This window comes from Polyergus mexicanus, unplaced genomic scaffold (assembly GCF_030449975.1).
Source record: "Polyergus mexicanus isolate NDT 795.1 unplaced genomic scaffold, iyPolMexi1.0 SCAF_1, whole genome shotgun sequence".
Classification (NCBI taxonomy): Eukaryota; Metazoa; Arthropoda; class Insecta; order Hymenoptera; family Formicidae; genus Polyergus; species Polyergus mexicanus.
Window position 1 is genome coordinate 7268703 of NW_027223321.1, and position 19474 is coordinate 7288176.

General features: G+C 37.8%; 2 protein-coding genes and 1 long non-coding RNA gene across 3 annotated transcripts; all 3 read right to left on the minus strand.

Moving 5' to 3' along the window:
- Positions 1 to 2509: 2509 nt before the first annotated feature.
- LOC138931863 (uncharacterized) lies at positions 2510 to 3178 on the minus strand. Its single transcript, XM_070293103.1, has one exon. The coding sequence runs from the start codon at positions 3176 to 3178 to the stop codon at positions 2510 to 2512; it is 669 nt and encodes a 222-aa protein (XP_070149204.1).
- A 585-nt stretch (positions 3179 to 3763) lies between these two features.
- Positions 3764 to 7058, minus strand: LOC138931919 (uncharacterized). Its single transcript, XM_070293232.1, has 5 exons — positions 6787 to 7058; positions 6434 to 6728; positions 5467 to 5994; positions 4981 to 5355; positions 3764 to 4867 (listed from the first exon to the last, which is right to left on the minus strand). Exons 1-5 carry the CDS (start codon positions 7056 to 7058, stop codon positions 3764 to 3766), a joined length of 2574 nt encoding a protein of 857 aa, XP_070149333.1.
- A 5477-nt stretch (positions 7059 to 12535) lies between these two features.
- LOC138938311 (uncharacterized) lies at positions 12536 to 15003 on the minus strand. The gene is made up of 3 exons (XR_011447680.1): positions 14841 to 15003; positions 12909 to 13028; positions 12536 to 12647 (listed from the first exon to the last, which is right to left on the minus strand). It is a non-coding gene; the product is annotated as an uncharacterized lncRNA (long non-coding RNA).
- Between the last annotated feature and the right edge of the window lie 4471 nt (positions 15004 to 19474).

Genomic DNA, 19474 nt, shown 5'->3' on the forward strand with positions numbered 1-19474 from the left:
TCTTTTCAGATTCTTTTAAGAATTTTAGAAAAGAATAATAAATTTTTCACGCAATTCATTCGGTATTGTTGCAATTTCGATCGGTTGATCTCCGAACCCGTTGGTTTGGATGTCACGGGATCGAGAGAGCTGGAAAAATGCCGATACTCGCTCCGATGGGTGCGATAAGGGTCGTGGAGACAGGATAAAATGTTTGAGCGTTCCTAGAATCGATGACCAAGGTCGCCCACTTCACAGAGTTTTATTGGCACATACACACAAACTCATATAACTATATAGTCGTTTAACTGTACGTTGACTATTCACTAATAGTTCTTGTTCTCGAACCGACTCGAAGGCTCCGAACCACGGGATAATGGCGGACGCTCGTGTCTGAGGACGTAGAGCGGGCGCACGAATGTCAGTCGGGCGGATACGAGAGCGAATGGACCACTTGCTCGGGTGATCCTGACTGTAAGCCGTGCCGAGAGAGCGTGGCCCGAGGGGTCGGTAGATCGCCGCAGTGGACTCTGTGTATGTCGAATCCCGGAGGAACGCAATCGGACAATGTACCTGGCTACTATATCGAAGACAACGAGAACACCTCAAACCGGAAGACGAACGCGCGACAATGGACGCATGTCGCCCTCGTGGCATCGATTGATTGGTTAAATCATTCCGGATATCGCGACCGCGCTGGCGCTATCTTATATCGCCGCGCTATTCCAAAGCTCCGATCCGTTCCAGGGGGGTGGCGTCGTCTCGCGAGGCTCACGTAACCGTGATCGCGACTCCGTCTCTCACCGAGCAACACGATAGATCGTCCACGTCCTAACATACCGCCCGTTTGGAAAAGAAACAAGGGACACAGTTGAACTCGAGGCGAGACGGACCAACAATAACTCTGTAGAGCCGCCCGCCATGACAGCCTTTGTGCTGATGCGCGCGGTTTCTACATTAGAATGTTATACACGATTACCCGTTGACCGCTTTATCTAACTAAGACTTACGTACTAAATGACAAACGATGATATGCTTCGCGAATAACATGTTTAGTTACATAAATCTTAATCTAATCACATGTGATACATACGTTGACCAATGAGCGACATAATTTGACTTAGGAGTTGGTTGCGTTTTCAGCACGCGACTCGATATCAATCGGCAACAAGCACAGTTGGTTTAAGTGATCGCTTGTACTCGGAGTTGACCGTTTTCAAGGAAAGAACGCGCACCAAACCATCAGACCCTGCGTGACAATAAATGACTCTACCGAATTCCCATTTACATGGAGGCAACGCGGTATTCCTAATGAGCACCAATGCGCCTACTTTTATGGAGGGTTGAACTTTACGCCATTTAACTCTCTGTTGCATAGTGTTCACGTAATCGTTCCGTCAGATTTTCCAAAATCGCTCGATAATTTGCCGCACGAGTTGCCATCGGGATAGCCTATTTTCCTGGATATTAAGAACAGACGGTTTTGGGTGAACTGTCAGAGCTGAGCCGATCAAAAAATGACCGGGGGTAAGAGGCTTGTAATCGTCGAGCGAAGCTGATAGAGGTCCCAGAGGCCGTGAATTCAAACAGGCTTCGATTTTGCAGAGAACCGTTGTAAACTCTTCAAATGTCAGCTGTTATAGCCCGAACAGGCTATACACGAATTATTAAATATATTATTCTAAATACATATTATTTTATATGATTGCCCAATGTGTAACGCGAATACAGATCACGTTACGAGCGTTGACCGAACAAAGCGCTAACAACGCGAGCCACGCGCTAAGCCCGAGCGACCGTGCAATCATTTCATTGCGAAAACGCGGAAATCAGGGCAAGCGGAAGAAGGACATTGCGAAAATGCAACGTAGAAGTCCTACTTAAAAGCGAAATAAAAAGGAATAAAGAAATTGCGAAAGTGCAAGCAAAGAAGTCCTACTTAGAACTTCTTAGCTTGCATCCGGAGATTGCCAAAATCAAGCGACATGACACACAGCCTTGTCGCTAAACGACCCCCTCCCGGGAAGCCAAGGGGAGTTAATAAAAAGGCCCACCGCTAACGAACGGCGGGCAGTCTTTACCATAAATATTACGCGGGCAGTCTTGATCATTAATTAATATTACGCGGGTAATCACAGTAACTACCAAACGGGCAGTCTTGATCATTAATTAATATTACGCGGGCAATCTTTATTCCTTTACGCGAGTAATATCTCTAACAACCGCGAGTGTCAAAACGAATATCAATAATTATTATAATATTAAATAGCCACGCAGTCGGCAGAAATATACACGAAGAAGCGAGAGGCGAGTCTCGAGACCGAAACTCGACTCTAGACACGCGCACGTTAAGATAACCGTTATCGTGATACGCGACGTGAGCGAAAGTGCGGGAACATTGTAAATAAACCAAACCACAAATAAATCTGATATTAATCTATTTATTTAATGTGGAAAGTGTCCGAATTATTTAAATAAAGTTCTCAGGCGGAGCCCGAATTCCCAAATTCCTTCCGGCAAACGATCCCAACTACCGTGCCTCTCCGGAGGCACAACACAGCGTATGGGACCCGAGGATGCGCCTGAGGTGATACTTTAGGCTTCGAACTCCTGCTTCCCACATTCCGCCAAAATGCGGAGCGTGGGGAGAGATGAAGTTCCACACTACCTGCTCAGAGGCGGTGCGGTTTAAGAAGTCTGAATTTCGCAGAACCCCCAAATAGGCTCGGGTCAGTTCCCTGTCAGCGCCGACGAACGTAGTCCCGTTGTCGGAATACATAGCTTCTGGGAGCCCGCGACACGCGCAGAATCGCGTATACGCGTCAATGAAGGCGGGAGTGGAGTAGCTACTCACAAGCTCCAAATGAACCGCCCGGGACGCTAAACAGATGAAAACTGTTATGTATGTCTTGCGAGATGTAATCCCTCGACCCGCTGACGCTCGAGTTGCAACCGGACCGGCGTAGTCCACACCACAATGCAGGAAGGCCCGAGTGGGAGCGGATACTCGCGCTTGAGGTAACTGACCCATCAATTGGACGGGACCTGCCGCCTTTTCGCGAGTACACGTAACGCAGTGATGGATTATGGATTTAATTAAGTTTCGGGCGCGAAGGATCCACAACTCTTGCCGTAGCGTGGCGAGCGTGAGCTGAATGCCCCCATGCAAGGACCGCAAGTGAGCGTGCTGAACCAGCATCGTTACGATGGGATGAGGAGCTAGAAGCACAGGATGCTTTGTTGCAAATGGGAGCGGGACGTTCTTTAGCCGCCCACCTACTCGAATTAAATTGTTCTCATCAATGAACGGATACAGCGAGAGAATAGCGCTCCTTGATGAAACAGGGCAATTTTGTCGAAGCGATTTCAATTCATCCGGAAATAATTCGTCTTAAACAGCTCGAAACCAAAACACTCGTGCCTTATGGCACTCCTGAGATGAAAGAGCGAGAGGAAAATTTGGACTAGTCGAGGCTCTTCGATTTTCGCCCTTACATCGATCAGTGAATCTCATAATGTAAGCAGTCACTCTAAGAAGTTTGGGCCAGGATAAATATCGCGATGCCATTTCCCACTGTTCCTGTACGGGCGCGAGATGGAACGCCACTCTCCTGGCTTCCGATTGTGTTTCAGTTACTGGAGGGAGAGCCTGTGCGGGCCATTCGGATTGAATGCGACGAAGCCAAGTCGGGCCGGACCACCAGAGCATATATGAAGCGAGCTCGGTGTTGACGAGCCCTCGAGATGCACAATCCGCTGGGTTATCCTCAGTTGGTACGTGATACTATTTCGCATCTGGTAGTCGAGATTGAACGGCAGCGACTCGATGAAAGACGAAGGTTTTCCGTTTGGATGGATGCTGATTTAACCACGCCAGCACGACGGTGGAATCCGTCCAACAAAAACATGGGGTACTCTTCAAGTTGAGCGAATTGCGTACAAACGTTAGAATGCGTGAGAGCAGGACTGCGGCGGATAGTTCGAGTCGCGGAACGCTCATCGGTTTGACCGGAGCGACCTTGGATTTACCGACCAACAACCTTGTGGAAGTCTCTCCCGAAATGGACGTGACTCGGATGTAAACCGCGGCTGCGTACGCCATAGTGGATGCATCGGCAAACCCATGAAGCTCGCGATACGTGGTATCCGACCCTTGGGTGGTCCATCGAGGAAGACGCAGACCATCCAATCGGGCCAGCCGCTTATAAATGATTTCCCACTGAGCCAATGGTTGAACAGGTATAGCTTCGTCCCAGTCGAGCTTGAGGCGCCATAACTGCTGCATGAATCCTTTAATGGCAATGGTCACAGAGGTTACCCAACCTAAGGGATCAAAGAGTTTAGCTATTGTTGATAAGATGGTACATTTGGTACTAGGAAGAGAGCTCGGAAGCGATACGTGAAATTGGAAGACATCGACAGCGGGAGTCCAAGTGATTCCCAGTACTCTCAGGTTTTCATCGGGTCGCAGAGATTTATTACAGGCCAACCCGTGATTGTCAGGAGATATATCGGCGAGAAAGTTCGAGTTGTTTCTGGCCCACTTGAATTCGCCACGCCGCAGAAGAGTGCAGACATGATCGCGAGCTTGGCGCAGGAGTGGAATATTATCTGCCCCGAAGATCACATCATCCACGTAGATATGATCCTGTAAAATAGACGAAGCTAATGGAAAGGATTCACCTTCATCATGCACGAACTGTCTTAGTACGCGTAACGCGAGACATGGCGCTGGGGCCGTTCCGTATGTAACCGTGAGCAGCTGGAATTCCTGCATTGACGGGGAGTCCTTGACATTCCACATAATCCGCTGATAATCTCGATCACGAGAGTTTATCAAGATTTGGCGGTACATCTTGGCTATGTCGGCAGTACAGACGTATTGGTACTGTCGTCATTTCAACAGGATCGCCGACAAATCAGTCTGGAGTTTGGGAGCAGATAATTGTTCAGAGAGGTACCATTAGAAGTTGCACTAGATGCGTTGAATACAACCCTTACGCGCGTTGTTAGACTCGAAGCTTTGATTACAGAGTGATGAGGGATGTAGACAACCTGCGAGTTTGACGCGGAGGGCGGAGGAACTCTTTTCATGTTTCCGAGTTGCTCGTATTCGGCGAGAAACGCGTCGTATTCCCGCTTCAATTCGGGCCGAAGGTTTAATTGACGGTTAAGCGTTGCTAACAAACGTGCAGCGATCGCGCGAGATTCACCGATACCGATCGGCGGGCCGTTCTTAAAGGGCAAGCGCACAATATATCGTCCATCGGACCTACGCGAATGAGTCGCTACGAAATGCTCCTCGCATTGGTTTTCATCGGGCGAGAGGACGCGCGGTTGCGGAAGCTCCTCGATTTCCCAGAATCGGCGTAATTCCTGGTCGAGAGAACAGTGCAACACGTTAATATGCCGAGACGAAGCTTGACAGGATATGGGGCCTGATATGACCCACCCAAGATGTGAATTTTATGCTATAGGTTGACCGACTAATCTCTTGCGGACACCGTCCAGGATGACGCTACTATATAAGTCCGCTCCGATAATGACATCGATTGGCTCTAATCCAGTCGGATTGTCATCCGCGAGATCTAACTGCGACAGATGTCCCCAATCGCCATCGAGTTGAGAACGGCGAGGAACGTATCTAGTTAACGACTTCATGATGAAGGCGAGCGCCGAGAATGTCGATGCGGAACGATTCCGGGGTGTGATTTGAATTTGAGTTGCATGTTGGCAGATCCCGGCATTTACGCCTTCCACGGCAGCTATCGATGTGAGTGTACGAACGCGACGTAGACGCAATATCTGAGCAAGCCGTTCAGAAATGAATGTGACCTCCGATCCCTGGTCAAGCAGGGCTCTGACGATCTGTGCACGTCCCGACGTCGAGATCACGCGAATTTTTGCTGTCGCGAGCAATACCGGAAAGGGTGTCGCGGCAGCGGTCACGGCCGAAAGAGCGTTGACCTGTGGGAGTTCCGTCGATAGCGACGGTGGGTCCGTCGAATCTGTTACCTGAGGAGCGCTTGACGACGAAAACGAATCAACGTGTAATGTCGAATGATGTCTTTACTGACACATGCGACAATTGAATTTGCTTTTGCATTCGGCAACCGCGTGTTTTGCACTGAAACAATTAAAACATCGCTTAAATTGTTTGACGATATCTCGACGTTGATGCGGACTCTTGCCGGTGAATAACGGACACTTATTAATAAAATGGTTTTTCTTAAAAAGTACGCAGAGCGGGCTCAATGCAGTTGAGGTCGACACGCTAGTGACCTTGCATTCGCGAATCGTTTTCGAAGAGTGGGTAGGCGCAAGTTCTTCTAAAGCGGCCGCGCGCGATGGTAGAAATCGACTAAGATCCTCGAATGTCGGAGGGGGGGGGGGAAACATCGTCGAACTTTAGTTTCCACGCTCGACGTGTTGCATGATCGAGTTTTTGACTGACAAAATAGACAAGAATATCGTTCAAGATATCTTCCGGTTTGCGATCCAGTCGGCGCAATGCCGAAATGGCCTTGTCGGCCTTGTCGCGCAATGCGTGTAATTCCAATGCCGATTCTCGCGTGGCCATAGGAAGAGTATACAGAGTAGTAACATGTATTTCCATCAATCGACGTTTGTTTTCGTACCGAGTTTGGAGAGACTTCCACGCGCCTTCGAAGTTATCGGCGGTAATGGGAGTACTAGCGATCGCATCGCGCGCTCGACCGTTTAAACTAGATGCTAGAAAATGCATGCAACTAAAATCGGACAGTTCTTGATTTTGATTGATTAGCGCTTGAAAACGGTCGCGGAAACTCTCCCACTCTTCGAATTTCCCTGAAAACATGGTGCAATTGTATCGGCGGAAGATGTCTCAAGGAGAATGACGAGTCAACGTGCGGTTTCTGAGAGTCAATAGTTCGGTCCGCATTTACGGCAGGCACCAACTCCTCCAAACACTCGGCCATATAGTCCAGGGCCGTATTGTAGATGTCTTCATACGCCTCCAGTTGTTTCTCTTGAAAATAGGGGAGTGATGTCCCCTTAGATTCCGGGTAGGGCTGAAGAAGAACTGCGTGACCCTGCATGCATTGCGTCCACGTTTCCTTGAGATGTTATTCGCGATCGAATCTTCGCTGGTGAATAATTATTGCGCCCGATTTTCTTAAAATTGTCAAGAGCCCGGGAGATAATGTGCATCAATACTTGTTGAGTCGCCAATTGCTCACTCATCGTGAATTTTGATACACTCGATAAAATTCACTTCGCCGCACCACGACCACTTAATCCGGCTCGAAGGACCAAACCTTATGTTGCAATTTCGATCGGTTGATCTCCGAACCCGTTGGTTTGGATGTCTCGGGATTGAGAGAGCTAGAAAAATGCCAATACTCGCTCCGACGGGTGCGATAAGGGCCGTGGAGACAGGATAAAATGTTTGAGCGTTCCTAGAATCGATGACCAAGGTCGCCCACTTCACAAAGTTTTATTGGCACATACACACACACTCATATAACTATACAGTCGTTTAACTGTACGTTGACTATTCACTAATAGTCCTTGTTCTCGAATCGACTCGAAGTCTCCGAACCACGGGATAATGGCGGACGCTTGTGTCTGAGGACGTAGAGCGGGCGCACTAATGCAGTCGGGCGAATACGAGAGCGAATGGACCACTTGCTCGGGTGATTCTGACCGTAAGCCATGCCGAGAGAGCGTGACCCGAGGGGTCGATAGATCGCCGCAGTGGACTCTATGTGTGTTGAATCCCGGAAGAACGCAATCGGAGCACACGAACAATGTACCTGGCTACTATATCGAAGACAACGAGAACACCTCAAACCGGAAGACGAACGCGCGACAATGGACGCATGTCGCCCTCGTAACATCGATTGATTGGTTAAATCATTCCGGATATCGTGACCGCGCTAGCGCTATCTTATACCGTCGCGCTATTCCGAAGCTCCGATCCGTTCCAGGGGGGTGGCGCCGTCTCACGAGGCTCACGTAATCGTGATCGCGATTCCGTCTCGCACCGAGCAACACGATAGATCGTCCACATCCTAACAGGTATATATATGGAGTTCTTCTTTCACGATATTTAAAATTTATAGTTTATAGTTTTAATCTTTATAGTTTTGTTCACTATATATTTGCTTTATTTGTTAGTATTAATCATTCTTTAGCAGATTAATAGAAATAGAAATTTAGTAACATTTATAAAAAAAATTAATAATATTTATAAATTCAATTCTATATAATATAATTTGTAGACATATAAAGATAAAGAAACATTTTTTAAAGAAAAACACGCGATTGCATATGTCGAGATGTAACTTTTATGAAAATCTTTTAAATAAATTTTTGTTAAATTTTAAATAAATTCAATATTTATTTAAATTCCTTTCTATTTCTTAATTTAATTTAAATTGTTATTTAAATTTATTTAAATATATTTAACTAACAATATTAATATTTGTAGTACGGAAGTCTTTGAATTTATTCAGACTACAATATTCTGTCCGTTACATATCGACAAGTTAAAGAAGTAGTATAATTCACCGGTGCCACAAAAATACTATGCATAAAAAACTACCTTTTCTTGATGTAATGTTTACTACAATACATACAAACTGCAACTAACTACGAAATATGATGTTCAGAACTATTGCAAAACTATGTATACCGCACTTTACACTATGTATATCGTTTATAATAAGTTTTCAATACATTTTTTAATGGTACCGACAATTAACAAACTATAAAAAAACTAAATTTTCATATATCCTTCATATATCTGAATGTATACTTATGTAAATACATATCACTTGTGGATGGTCCCAGTATTTAACGAATCATAAACATATATATACATATGTATATGTATATATGTATGTATGTATGTATGTATGTATGTATGTATGTATGTATGTATGTATGTATGTATGTATGTATGTATGTATGTATGTATGTATGTATGAATGTATGTATGTATGTATTATAATATACACTCACTCTTTTTTTCACATCGAATGCAGTCAGATTAAATGATTTATATTCTGACCATTATCGAAAAAAAATTTATTATTTGTATAGTAGAAAAAACATAAAGAATATTTACGAAACCTTTTAAATTTATTTAGCTCTGTACAGATTTGCTACAAATTTATTATTGTTAATAATACCATTGTATATTTGTATTTTTTTAAAGATATTAATATATATTACAAAAAAGAATGATATCCTTAAAAATTTACCTTTTTAAAAAAGGTAAAAAAAAGGCGCCAAGTATATGCGCCACTTGTAAAAGACTATATTTATAATTATAAAATAGTGTTATTTTAAATTATTGAAAATAAAAACTTATAAAAATATTTTAACCCCCAAAAATTGTACAAAAATAATAATATCAACAACTTGCGCCAACTGAAAATAAAAATTAAACAAATATTTTAAACGAAACAATTGTACAAAATAGCTGTTTTAATTTCTTACAAAATAATAATATTAAAAAGTTGCGCTAACTAAAAAAAAATAAAAATTTATACTATATATATAAAATTTATTTATTTCCAATATGAAAAGAAAGAATATATCCAAAAATACAAAACACAGAAAACAAAAAATTGATAGAAAAATTAAAACTTAGAAATGAATATAAAAAATTAAAAATTTATACAAATAAAAAAAACAAAATTTTAATTAAAAAAACTTGGCGCTGCTAACTTTTAAAATATATATTTAAACCAACAAATAATAAATTTAATTTAGATTTAAATTTAATTTATAGAAATATATTTAATTTAATTACATCAATAACTACAATGTAAATGTATTAAAGAATATTAATTTTAGCATATTGTGTAGTTTAGCAGCACCACGTTTTTTTAATTAAAATTTTTTCTGTTTTTTTTTATTTGTATTAATTCTTAATTTTTGTATAGATTCTTAATTTTTTATATTAATTTTTAAGTTTAAATTTTTCTATCAATTTTTTATTTTATTTTCTGTATTTTGTATTTTTGGATATATTTTTTCTTTTTATATCGGAAATAAATAAATTTTTTATATATCATATAAATTTTTATTTAGTTAGTGCAACTTTTTAATATTATTATTTTGTAAGAAACTAAAATAGCTATTTTGTACAATTATTTTCGGTTAAAATATTTGTTTAATTTTTATTTTCAGTTGGCGCAAGTTATATTATTATTTTCATAGGATATATTTGTACAATTTTTTGAGGTTAAAATATTTTCATAAGTTTTTATTTTCAATAATTTAAAATAACACTATTTTATAACTATATATAAATACAGTTTTTCACAAGTGGCGCATAAATGTGAAACGTGAAGAGTATATCTTCAGTATAAAAAAGATCAGTATAAATTATGGACAATAAAATAAATATTAAAATAAAGATCGGACAAAATAGGGAGCAAAGTGATACTAAATAAAATAATCATGTTTATATAGAGAGAATTTCATATTCATTTAATTTAATGGTAGTAATTATAATGAATGTTTCTGTATGTAAACTTATTCTCTTGTGACTTATTAGAAGAAATTGTTATTTGTTGAAAATGATATATATACAGGGTGTCCCCAATTTAAATGGCAAAACTTCAAGAGCATGTAGGAGGCCAAAAAACTAAGACAAGAGGTCCTTTAGAGGTTTGTTCGTTTTTGCTCTATTTTAGAGAAAATCGCAAAAATTCAATCTCTCATTGTCAGTTGCTCTCTTGAGTTGACTGGCACCGAATAAACTTTCTGCTTCAAGGTTCCTTACATATGTAAACACTTGATGTTATCCTTACGCCAATCAATTCAAGAGAGCAATTAAGAGACCGAATCATAGATGCAGTGCACCAAATATCACTAGAATAATGTCTAACTGCAATTAATGAGGTCAGTGCTAGATGTAATGCTAGCATTGCTGCAAGAGGGCAACATTTTGAACAATATCTGCATTAAATAAAGATAATATAAATAAGATGATAACATAAATAAAATGTAAATAAATAAGTAAAAAAACGAAAACTTGTTTTATTTCTTTTTTTGTGATTTTCTCAAAATGGAGCAAAATCGAGCAGACCTCTAAAGGACTTTCTGTCTTAGCTTTTCCCTACACGCTCCTAAAGTTTTGCCATTTAAATTGGGGACACCCTGTATATACAAGGTAAAACTTCAGGAGCGTGTAGGGGAAAGCTAAGACAGAAAGTCCTTTAGAAGTTTGCTCGTTTTTGCTCCATTTTGGAGAAAATCACAAAAAAAGAAACAAAACAAGTTTTTTACTTATTTATTATATCCTGTATATACAGGTTGTCCCCAATTTAAATGACAAAATTTCAGGAGCATGTAGGGGAAAGCTAAGACAGAAAGTTCTTTAGAGGTTTGCTCGTTTTTGCTCCATTTTGGAGAAAATCACAAAAAAAGAAACAAAACAAGTTTTCATTTTTTTACTTATTTATTTACATTTTATTTATGTTATCATCTATTTCATGCAGATATTGTTCCAATGTTGCCCTCTTGCAGCAATGCTAGCATTACATCTAGCACTGCCCTCATTAATTTTAATTGTGCAAGGCATGGATTGGCCCATCTTTTTAAATTAATTTCTCAAAATTATTACTAAAATCGCAAAATGGTAAAGGATTTTTCTTTTCGGTTTCATCTGCTTTACCAGCACATAATGGGTGATCCGCGAATTATGGGACACCCTGTATAGAGTGCCTCACAATTTCCATACAATATTTTAATAGCGTATTCTAGAGACAAATTGGAGTCAAAAATCTTAATACGAGAATTTCGAGAATATCGCTACAATAGTTTTTGAGTTATGAATGATCAAAGTTTGCCAATAATATTATGTAGAATTTGCGCGCTCAGGCTCGTAACTACATTTATACACGTACTGATCTGTTATCTGTTATTGTTGATAGATAAAATAAATAAATTGATTTCCCCAAAACTTTTCCGCATTATCAAAATTAAAATAAACTTTGTTTCTTAAATGTGTGAAAATGTCAAGTTTATATTTCTATTTAAATATAATAATTAATCAAGTATTTAAATTGTTATTTAAGAAAAAATTAAATCTTTTACGTACAACATTTATAGTTCGTTAATATCAGCTGATCTCCGTACATAGTACTCATACACATAAGAAATAATAAGATCAGCTATGCAGTAAAAATCAATATTATCTGATTTGTCAAATCAATAACAAATGACAGATTGATAACGCGCGTGTATGTAGTTACGGATCTGAGCGCGCGAGTTCTACGAGATATCATTGACAAATTTTGATCGCTGTAACTCAAATACTATTGGAATCTTAACATTTTTGTATTAAAATTTTTGACTCTATTTTATATTTAGAATATACTATTAAAGTATTGTACGGAGGTTGTGAGACAACCTGTATATGATGAATATATTGTAATATTCGATGTTGATAATGAAGGCTCGATTATATCTCATACATACAATCTGAATCTAACAGTCAGAAACGCATGCGTTCTTCTTCTATAGATAAAGCTTCTCATGTTTCTCTTACGCGAATGATAAAGCGTTAATAATTTCGTGGTTTCAGCATGTTGATGCATGATCTGGATCTCATCGTCTGTCTTTTGCAGGGCCCAATCGTTCCATATATGCTCAAATAATTCTTTAAACTAAAAAGAGTAAAACGATGAGAAATGAATGATTATATATTATAAAATAGTAAAAAGAAAAGAAAATGGGGATATTAACATGGCCATTAATCGGTATATCATAAAATAAGATTTAAATTTTAAAAGATTTACAAATTTGTTTACTTACTATTATGTGTTATTTTATTTTAATATGTTTACTTTTTTGTTTAGCTGTTATTTTATTACTCATAAAACTAAGATTTAAATTAAGAACAAAAGTTTGTAATGCACGGAACTTACTCTGTCTATGTGAACAATACGTGTATACAACTGACACAGATTACCTACTGTAGGTACAAGCATTGGTAATAACTCGATCAAAAAATCCATATTAACATCGGATGTAAATATACTCGATATCTAAAAAAATTACTAGTTCTTAATAAAGTATAGTTATCAAGAACTACCCAGCTAGCAAGGTGTCGTCATAATAACATCATTTTAAGGTCACTTCTTGTCATATGATGTCAGTCGACTAAATAATGACGTAACACAGACGTGATATTTTTGACGACGTTACCGTCACAGAAATAATATCATTTAATCATCTTTTTAAGATTATTTACTGATCAATTAACCAATGTTGTTGAAATACTCAATATTAAAATTAATGTATTTATATAAAGAAAATAATAAATGTTTTATGATACTTATAAAGTTTATATGACTTTCTGTTCAAAACTCTGAAAAATATATGGTAATTATTTACATTAACAGACACCTCGCCAATGACCTTGACCTTAATATATGTTGTTGAGGACATGACCCTGAGTAACTTTTTCTTATAACTTAATCGGCGGTTTCTTATAATTTTTGAGTTAAACTTGAAGCTTCGAAATGAAAATTTGGTTTTGGTTATACAGGATATCCCATTTTAAAGGAGCCACTCAAATATCTCAAAAACACTGCGTTAAATCGAAAAATGTTTCAAACAAAAGTTGTGTGGTTTCAAGGGGGCCATAAGATGGTGACAATGATTTGACCTCGGAAAATCATTTGAAGGTCATGTAAAGGCCAACTTTAAAATCTTAAATGGAAACCCCCATTTTTTATTTAGTATTCTTATAGCTGACATCGAGAGCTTTCCAAAACACTATAATAAACTATTTTTTTATTAAGTACTTTTTGAGTTATTTTATATTTTAATCTGATATCTTTTGATATAAAAAATTAAATATCTCATAAAATATTCAGTTTTCGATAATCTTACCGTAATACTTTTATGTACAGAATAATGAGACAAATCAATTAGTGCAAAAAAAACAAATAATTGTTTAAAAAGATACATCGTAAATAATTTTTTTAAAAACTATTATTTTTTTATACTAGTTGATTTGTATCATTATTCTGTACATAAAAGTATTACGGTAAGATTATCAAAAACTAACTATTTTATGAGATATTTAATTTTTTATATCAAAATATGTCAAATTAAAATATAAAATAACTCAAAAAGTACTGAATAAAAAAATAGTTTATTATAGTGTTTTAGAAAGCTCTCGAGGTAAGCTATAAGAATGTGTAATGAAAAATAGGGGTTTTCTTTTAAAAAACGGAAGTTGACCTTCAATTGACCTTGAAAATGATCTTTAATGTCAAATCCAAGGTCACTATTCGATAGCCCCCTTTGTTCCCTACAACTTTTATCTAGTCGTTTTCCTTCAAACGTTGATCCTGAAAAATTATGAAGGTGGAACTTTTAAAATGGGACACCCTATATACATATATACAGTGTGTCCGGTAAAGATTGTGCCAACGCTTATGAACGGATAGAGCACAGTAAACTGAACAGAAAAGTCCTATAACATTTTTTTCTATACTGCTTAATAAAGGAGATTTTATTGAGTAAAGTCTGGTCAATCAGTGCCGACTTTTAGCCGGACACACGTCGGTGAACCGCCCACCTGGTAATGTGCGTCGCCGTAGCGACGCAGCGCCCACGCACACTACTAGGGGCGTGGCTAAAGATCGGAGCTGTTTGGCAGACTTTATTCAATAATAACTTTCAATAATATCTTTATTAAGTGTTATAGAAAAAAATGTTACAGGATTTTTCTGTTCAGTTTACTGTGATCTACCTGTTCACGAGCGTTGGCACAATCTTTACCGGACTCTGTATATATATGTGTGTGTGTGTGTGTTTGTGTGTGTAAATTTTAAAATCACAACTACCTGAGCAAATATACACGATAACATAACAACAGTAATAACGATCCTTGTAAAACGAGCGCTCCACTTGCTTTGATAAGGCCATAACCCAGTAACCGATAAAAGAAATCGGTTTAACTTGTAATAGCGTTCCTCAGGATGTTCCATTTACTTGGAAGGACATAGAAGAACTAGCTGTTGAAGCGAAAGCACGTTTTCGATAGTTAATTATGTACCTATAGTTGTCGGTGCCACTTTTTTAAAGAGTCTCGATTATTTCTATTATGTATTTTGTTCCTATTATCTTCGCAACATTATCTATACGAATTATGTTTAAGAAAAACGCAGATGTTTAACGCGGAAGTGAGAACTTTTCAGAGGCGTCAAGAAAATCGATCGGTAACACTTGTGCATTATTCAGATAATAACATGGGAATGGAAACATCCGGTATAGTCTGCTACCGAAAATTATCTGCAATTTATTTTTTCTACACCGTTAGTTTTTCACGTACGCGTGATTATTTTGCTGCGATGGTAGTATCGCTGTTGTGTTTCGATTATTATGAAGAACAAGAGAGGAATAGTGTAAGAAGAGTGCGAAATATAAAACAGTATATTCACAACACAGAACGAGATCGACGACTATAAGTGTATACTCCTATAAGAAATGTGTTATAAATCGCATTTTTGTTTTGAATAGCTTCTATTTTGATCTTTTTTTAAGTAATTTTTCTAAAAATATTGTTAAAAAGGAAATATACCAGCAATACTAAAAATAATTTTCTATATATAGATCGATTATATCTATTGATAAGATATATTGACAGACTATAAAGGAGTGAATCGGAGGTTTTTTTTCCAAAGAACGTGTCAATTTTATACTTTTCAACAAATCATTTAGTAAAATAAGTGTCGTGATTTGCTGTTTTCTGAAAACATTTTCTGTATTTTTAAAGTAATAGACGATTCAAGAAAAATCACAAAGAAGTTTTATATAGAATATATCATGAGACCAGTTTTCGAATATTTAGGCAGTGTAGAGAAATTTAGTTTCTGGTTCCACATTATACAATAGTTACATTAACTTCGCGTGTATGTTCTATCTGGACGGGTAGAATAAAGAATATATAGTAGACGTGATTTTTAGTATTGTAAATAACATTCGGACACCCTGTATAGTGTGTGTGTGCGTGTGTGTGCGCGCGCGTGCGTGCGTGCGTGTGTGTGTGTGTGTGTGTGTGTGTGTGTGTGTGTGTGTGTGTGTGTGTGTGTGTACACAATATACAAGGTGTCCGATAATAATCGTATCACCTCTCGTCTGTAGGTAGAGCAGGTGAAACCGAGGAGAAAAGTCCTTTATTATTTTGTGATTTTCGTATTTACTGAGAAATTAATTTTAAAAAATTGATGAATTCAGGCAAGTATAAACGCGCGGCGAGAAGAAATAGTCCAAAAGTATGCGACGCTAGGCGTGCGACGAAGTTTTGGGAGGAGCGCTCTACAAATGACAACGGTTACGTACAAGCGGTGTATAACTGAATTCTCGTGTTCTAGCAACTACATATCAATAGGCTGTTCCGTCTCACTACGCGTTTATACTCGTGCAAATTGATCGATCTTTTCTAATTAATGTCTCAATAATTATTACGAAAATCGCAAATTGGTAATGGACTTTTCTCGTCGGTTTCACCTGCTCTACTTGCACACGAGAGGTGATACGGTTATTATCAAACATCCTGTGTATGTATATATGTATGCACAAAGCATATATTGTATATACTGGGTGGCCCATTTTAATCCATCCAGTCGAATATCTCAAAAACCAAGCCCAGAAGAGAAAAATGTTTCAAACAAAAGTTGTGTGGCTTCAAGGGGGCCATAAGATGGTGACAATGATTTGACCTTGGAAAATCATTTGAAGGTCATGTAAAGGTCAACTTTAAAATCTTAAATGGAAACCCCCATTTTTTATTTACTATTCTTGTAGCTGACATGGAGAGCTTTCCAAAACACCATAATAAAGTATTTTTTTATTCAGTACTTTTTGAGTTATTTTATATTTTAATCTGACATCTTTTGATATAAAAAATTAAATATCTCATAAAATATTCAGTTTTCGATAATCTTACCGTAATACTTTTATGTACAGAATAATGATATATATATATATATATATATTAGGACATCTTCCTTTTATTTGTTTAATTAGTACTATGATACCTCATAAACAACATACAATTAGAAATTTTATTTATAGAGCAATAAACATACAAATATTGGCAATCTTGTAGTCATTGTACACTTTAAGATTTTTTTAACAAAGGCATTGATTGGAGATTGTCCTCAAATTAAACCGTCGATATACCTGACGGAAATATCCTCAAATTAAATATTTTCCCAACACTTTTAAGGCATATTTTATGTTCCCCAAAATAAGCATTTTATCCCAATGCTTCTCGGGCATATTTCATACAGTTTAAATACAAATTTCTTTTGTTGAACATATTTTTTTAATTCTCGTTTCTCAAAAAAGGAATTAATGATTATAAATTATTATTTCAGGTTCAAATTTGGACTTGCATGAAGTTGGCACCCGACTTTAACTAAATCAGATTTTTAAGTTCGTTTCTCGTAAAATTTTGCCTGTAGATGATTGTAGTAATCATTATTTTGTTTGTAGTTGAAAAATAAGTATGATATCGATTTTAAAATGACAGTTAGGAATTAATTTATAATTAGAGCTCAAATGACATCAGATTTCTATTTGAAATCGTTTATAGTTGTTTTAGTACCAAAATTTTTGTTTATAAAACAAAAATAAGCATGTGATCGATTTTTAAATAACAATTAAAAATCAATTCATAATCAGAGCTCAAATGACATCAGATTTCTATTTGAATTTGTTTGTAGTTGTTTGTAGTACAAGAATTTTTGTTTGTATCTGAAAAATAAACAAATTATTAATTATTAATTAATAATTGGGAATTTACAATGAGAATTTCAACGGCATCGAATTTCTATCATAAATCGTTTGTAGTAGTTTGTAGTACAAAAGCTTCAGTAACTTTGTAGTGGAAAAACGAAACAGCATGGACTGATATAACATTTCCCATTCATGATAACCGGCTTTCCACAATATTCGAAGTATATAATTCTAGTGGTGTTTTATTTTTAGATTATTGTAGAAATAATTTTTGTATTCATACGTAAAAAACTGAGCAAATTATTGACTTTTAATGAGCAGAAAGGAATTAATTTGAAATCAGAAACCAAATGATATCATATCCTCATAAAAAATCGTTTGTATTTGTTTATAGTACAAGAATTTTTGTTTGTAGTTGAAAAATAAACAAAAAATAAATTATTAATTGATAATTGGGAATTAATTAACAATGAAAATTTCAACGGCATCAAATTTCTGTCACAAATTGTTTGTATTGTAGTTATTTGTAGTACAAGAATTTTTGTTTGTAGTTGAAAAATAAACAAATAATAAATTATTAATTGATAATTGGGAATTAATTTACAATGAAAATTTCAACGGCATCAAATTTCTGTCACAAATTGTTTGTAATTATTTGTAGTGCAAGAATTTTTGTTTGTAGTTGAAAAATAAACAAATAATAAATTATTAATTGGGAATTAATTTACAATGAAAATTTCAACGGCATCAAATAACACACGGCGGTGTGTTAGTCTACTATACGCGCTTATTGATGATTCGACCTCAACATCTAGTTCTATATTATTCGCTATTAAACTGTTGCCTAATTCGCCGAATGAAAATTCACATTTGATTACAACGTTTGCTCCGAGTACTAGTTCGGAGAAATTCTCGCTTGAATTTAATGCGCTTAGATTTCTTCGTACGTTATCGCGTATATCCCGGAGTGCTTCTACTGCTACTGCTATAGGACTTACTGCGCAATTTCTAATGGCTCTATTCGCTGGTTCGCTAAATAGCCACGATTTATTCGCTACGCTTTTTTGTTGTGAGTAATATAGCTAGGCTGGTTCTAACGCTGGTCCTCAGAGGGTTGGGTGGGGGGGGTGTTAGGGGCGAGGGGAAATCGGCGCGGGGGGATATGACGTCACGCGGGGGAATCGCGGCGAAACCGGTTGGCTTGGAATCCGCAGAGTGGAGAGAGGGAACCGCGTCCTAAACGAGGGGTCCGTGAGAAGGGGGAGGAGGATCGCAGCGAAACTTTTTGGCAAGGGGTCCGCGGAGAGGGGGAAAGGACCACGGCAAAATCTGTGGGTGAAGGGTCCGCGGGGAAGATGAGGACCGCGGCGAAGCCGAGTAGGTGCGAGAGAGACAGCGTGAGGCGTCCGCAATATGTGGGAGAAGGATAGCGCGAGGCGTTCGCATACATGTGGGAAAAGGATGGCATTTACATACACGTGGGAGAGACATAGGGCGCGTTCCATTTAACGACCACGATCGTTGTGATCGCGGTCGAAACGTCATAGATGACGTCATTAATCGCGACCGCGTCGAGTCCACGACGCTCATTTGTACGTGGGTCGGCGTGGTTGTTTCGTCGTCTGCTGTTCTTAACTTCCATTGCGGCCTTGGTCGAGTGCGGACGCGTTCTGATGCGTTGCTTGCGCGTCCTTTATTTGGATCTTATTTTTTGGATTTTCTTCTCCTCTTTTAA

Coding starts and splice junctions, on each gene's coding strand:
- LOC138931863 (XM_070293103.1), bottom strand. CDS start 3,178: ATGCTGGTTCAGCACGCTCACTTGCGGTCCTTGCATGGGGGCATTCAG.
- LOC138931919 (XM_070293232.1), bottom strand. CDS start 7,058: ATGCAGGGTCACGCAGTTCTTCTTCAGCCCTACCCGGAATCTAAGGGG. Junction 5,995..6,433: donor ACGATATTCTTGTCTATTTT/GTCAGTCAAAAA, acceptor AGCGCTCCTCAG/GTAACAGATTCGACGGACCC. Junction 4,868..4,980: donor CTTCGAGTCTAACAACGCGC/GTAAGGGTTGTA, acceptor AAATGACGACAG/TACCAATACGTCTGTACTGC.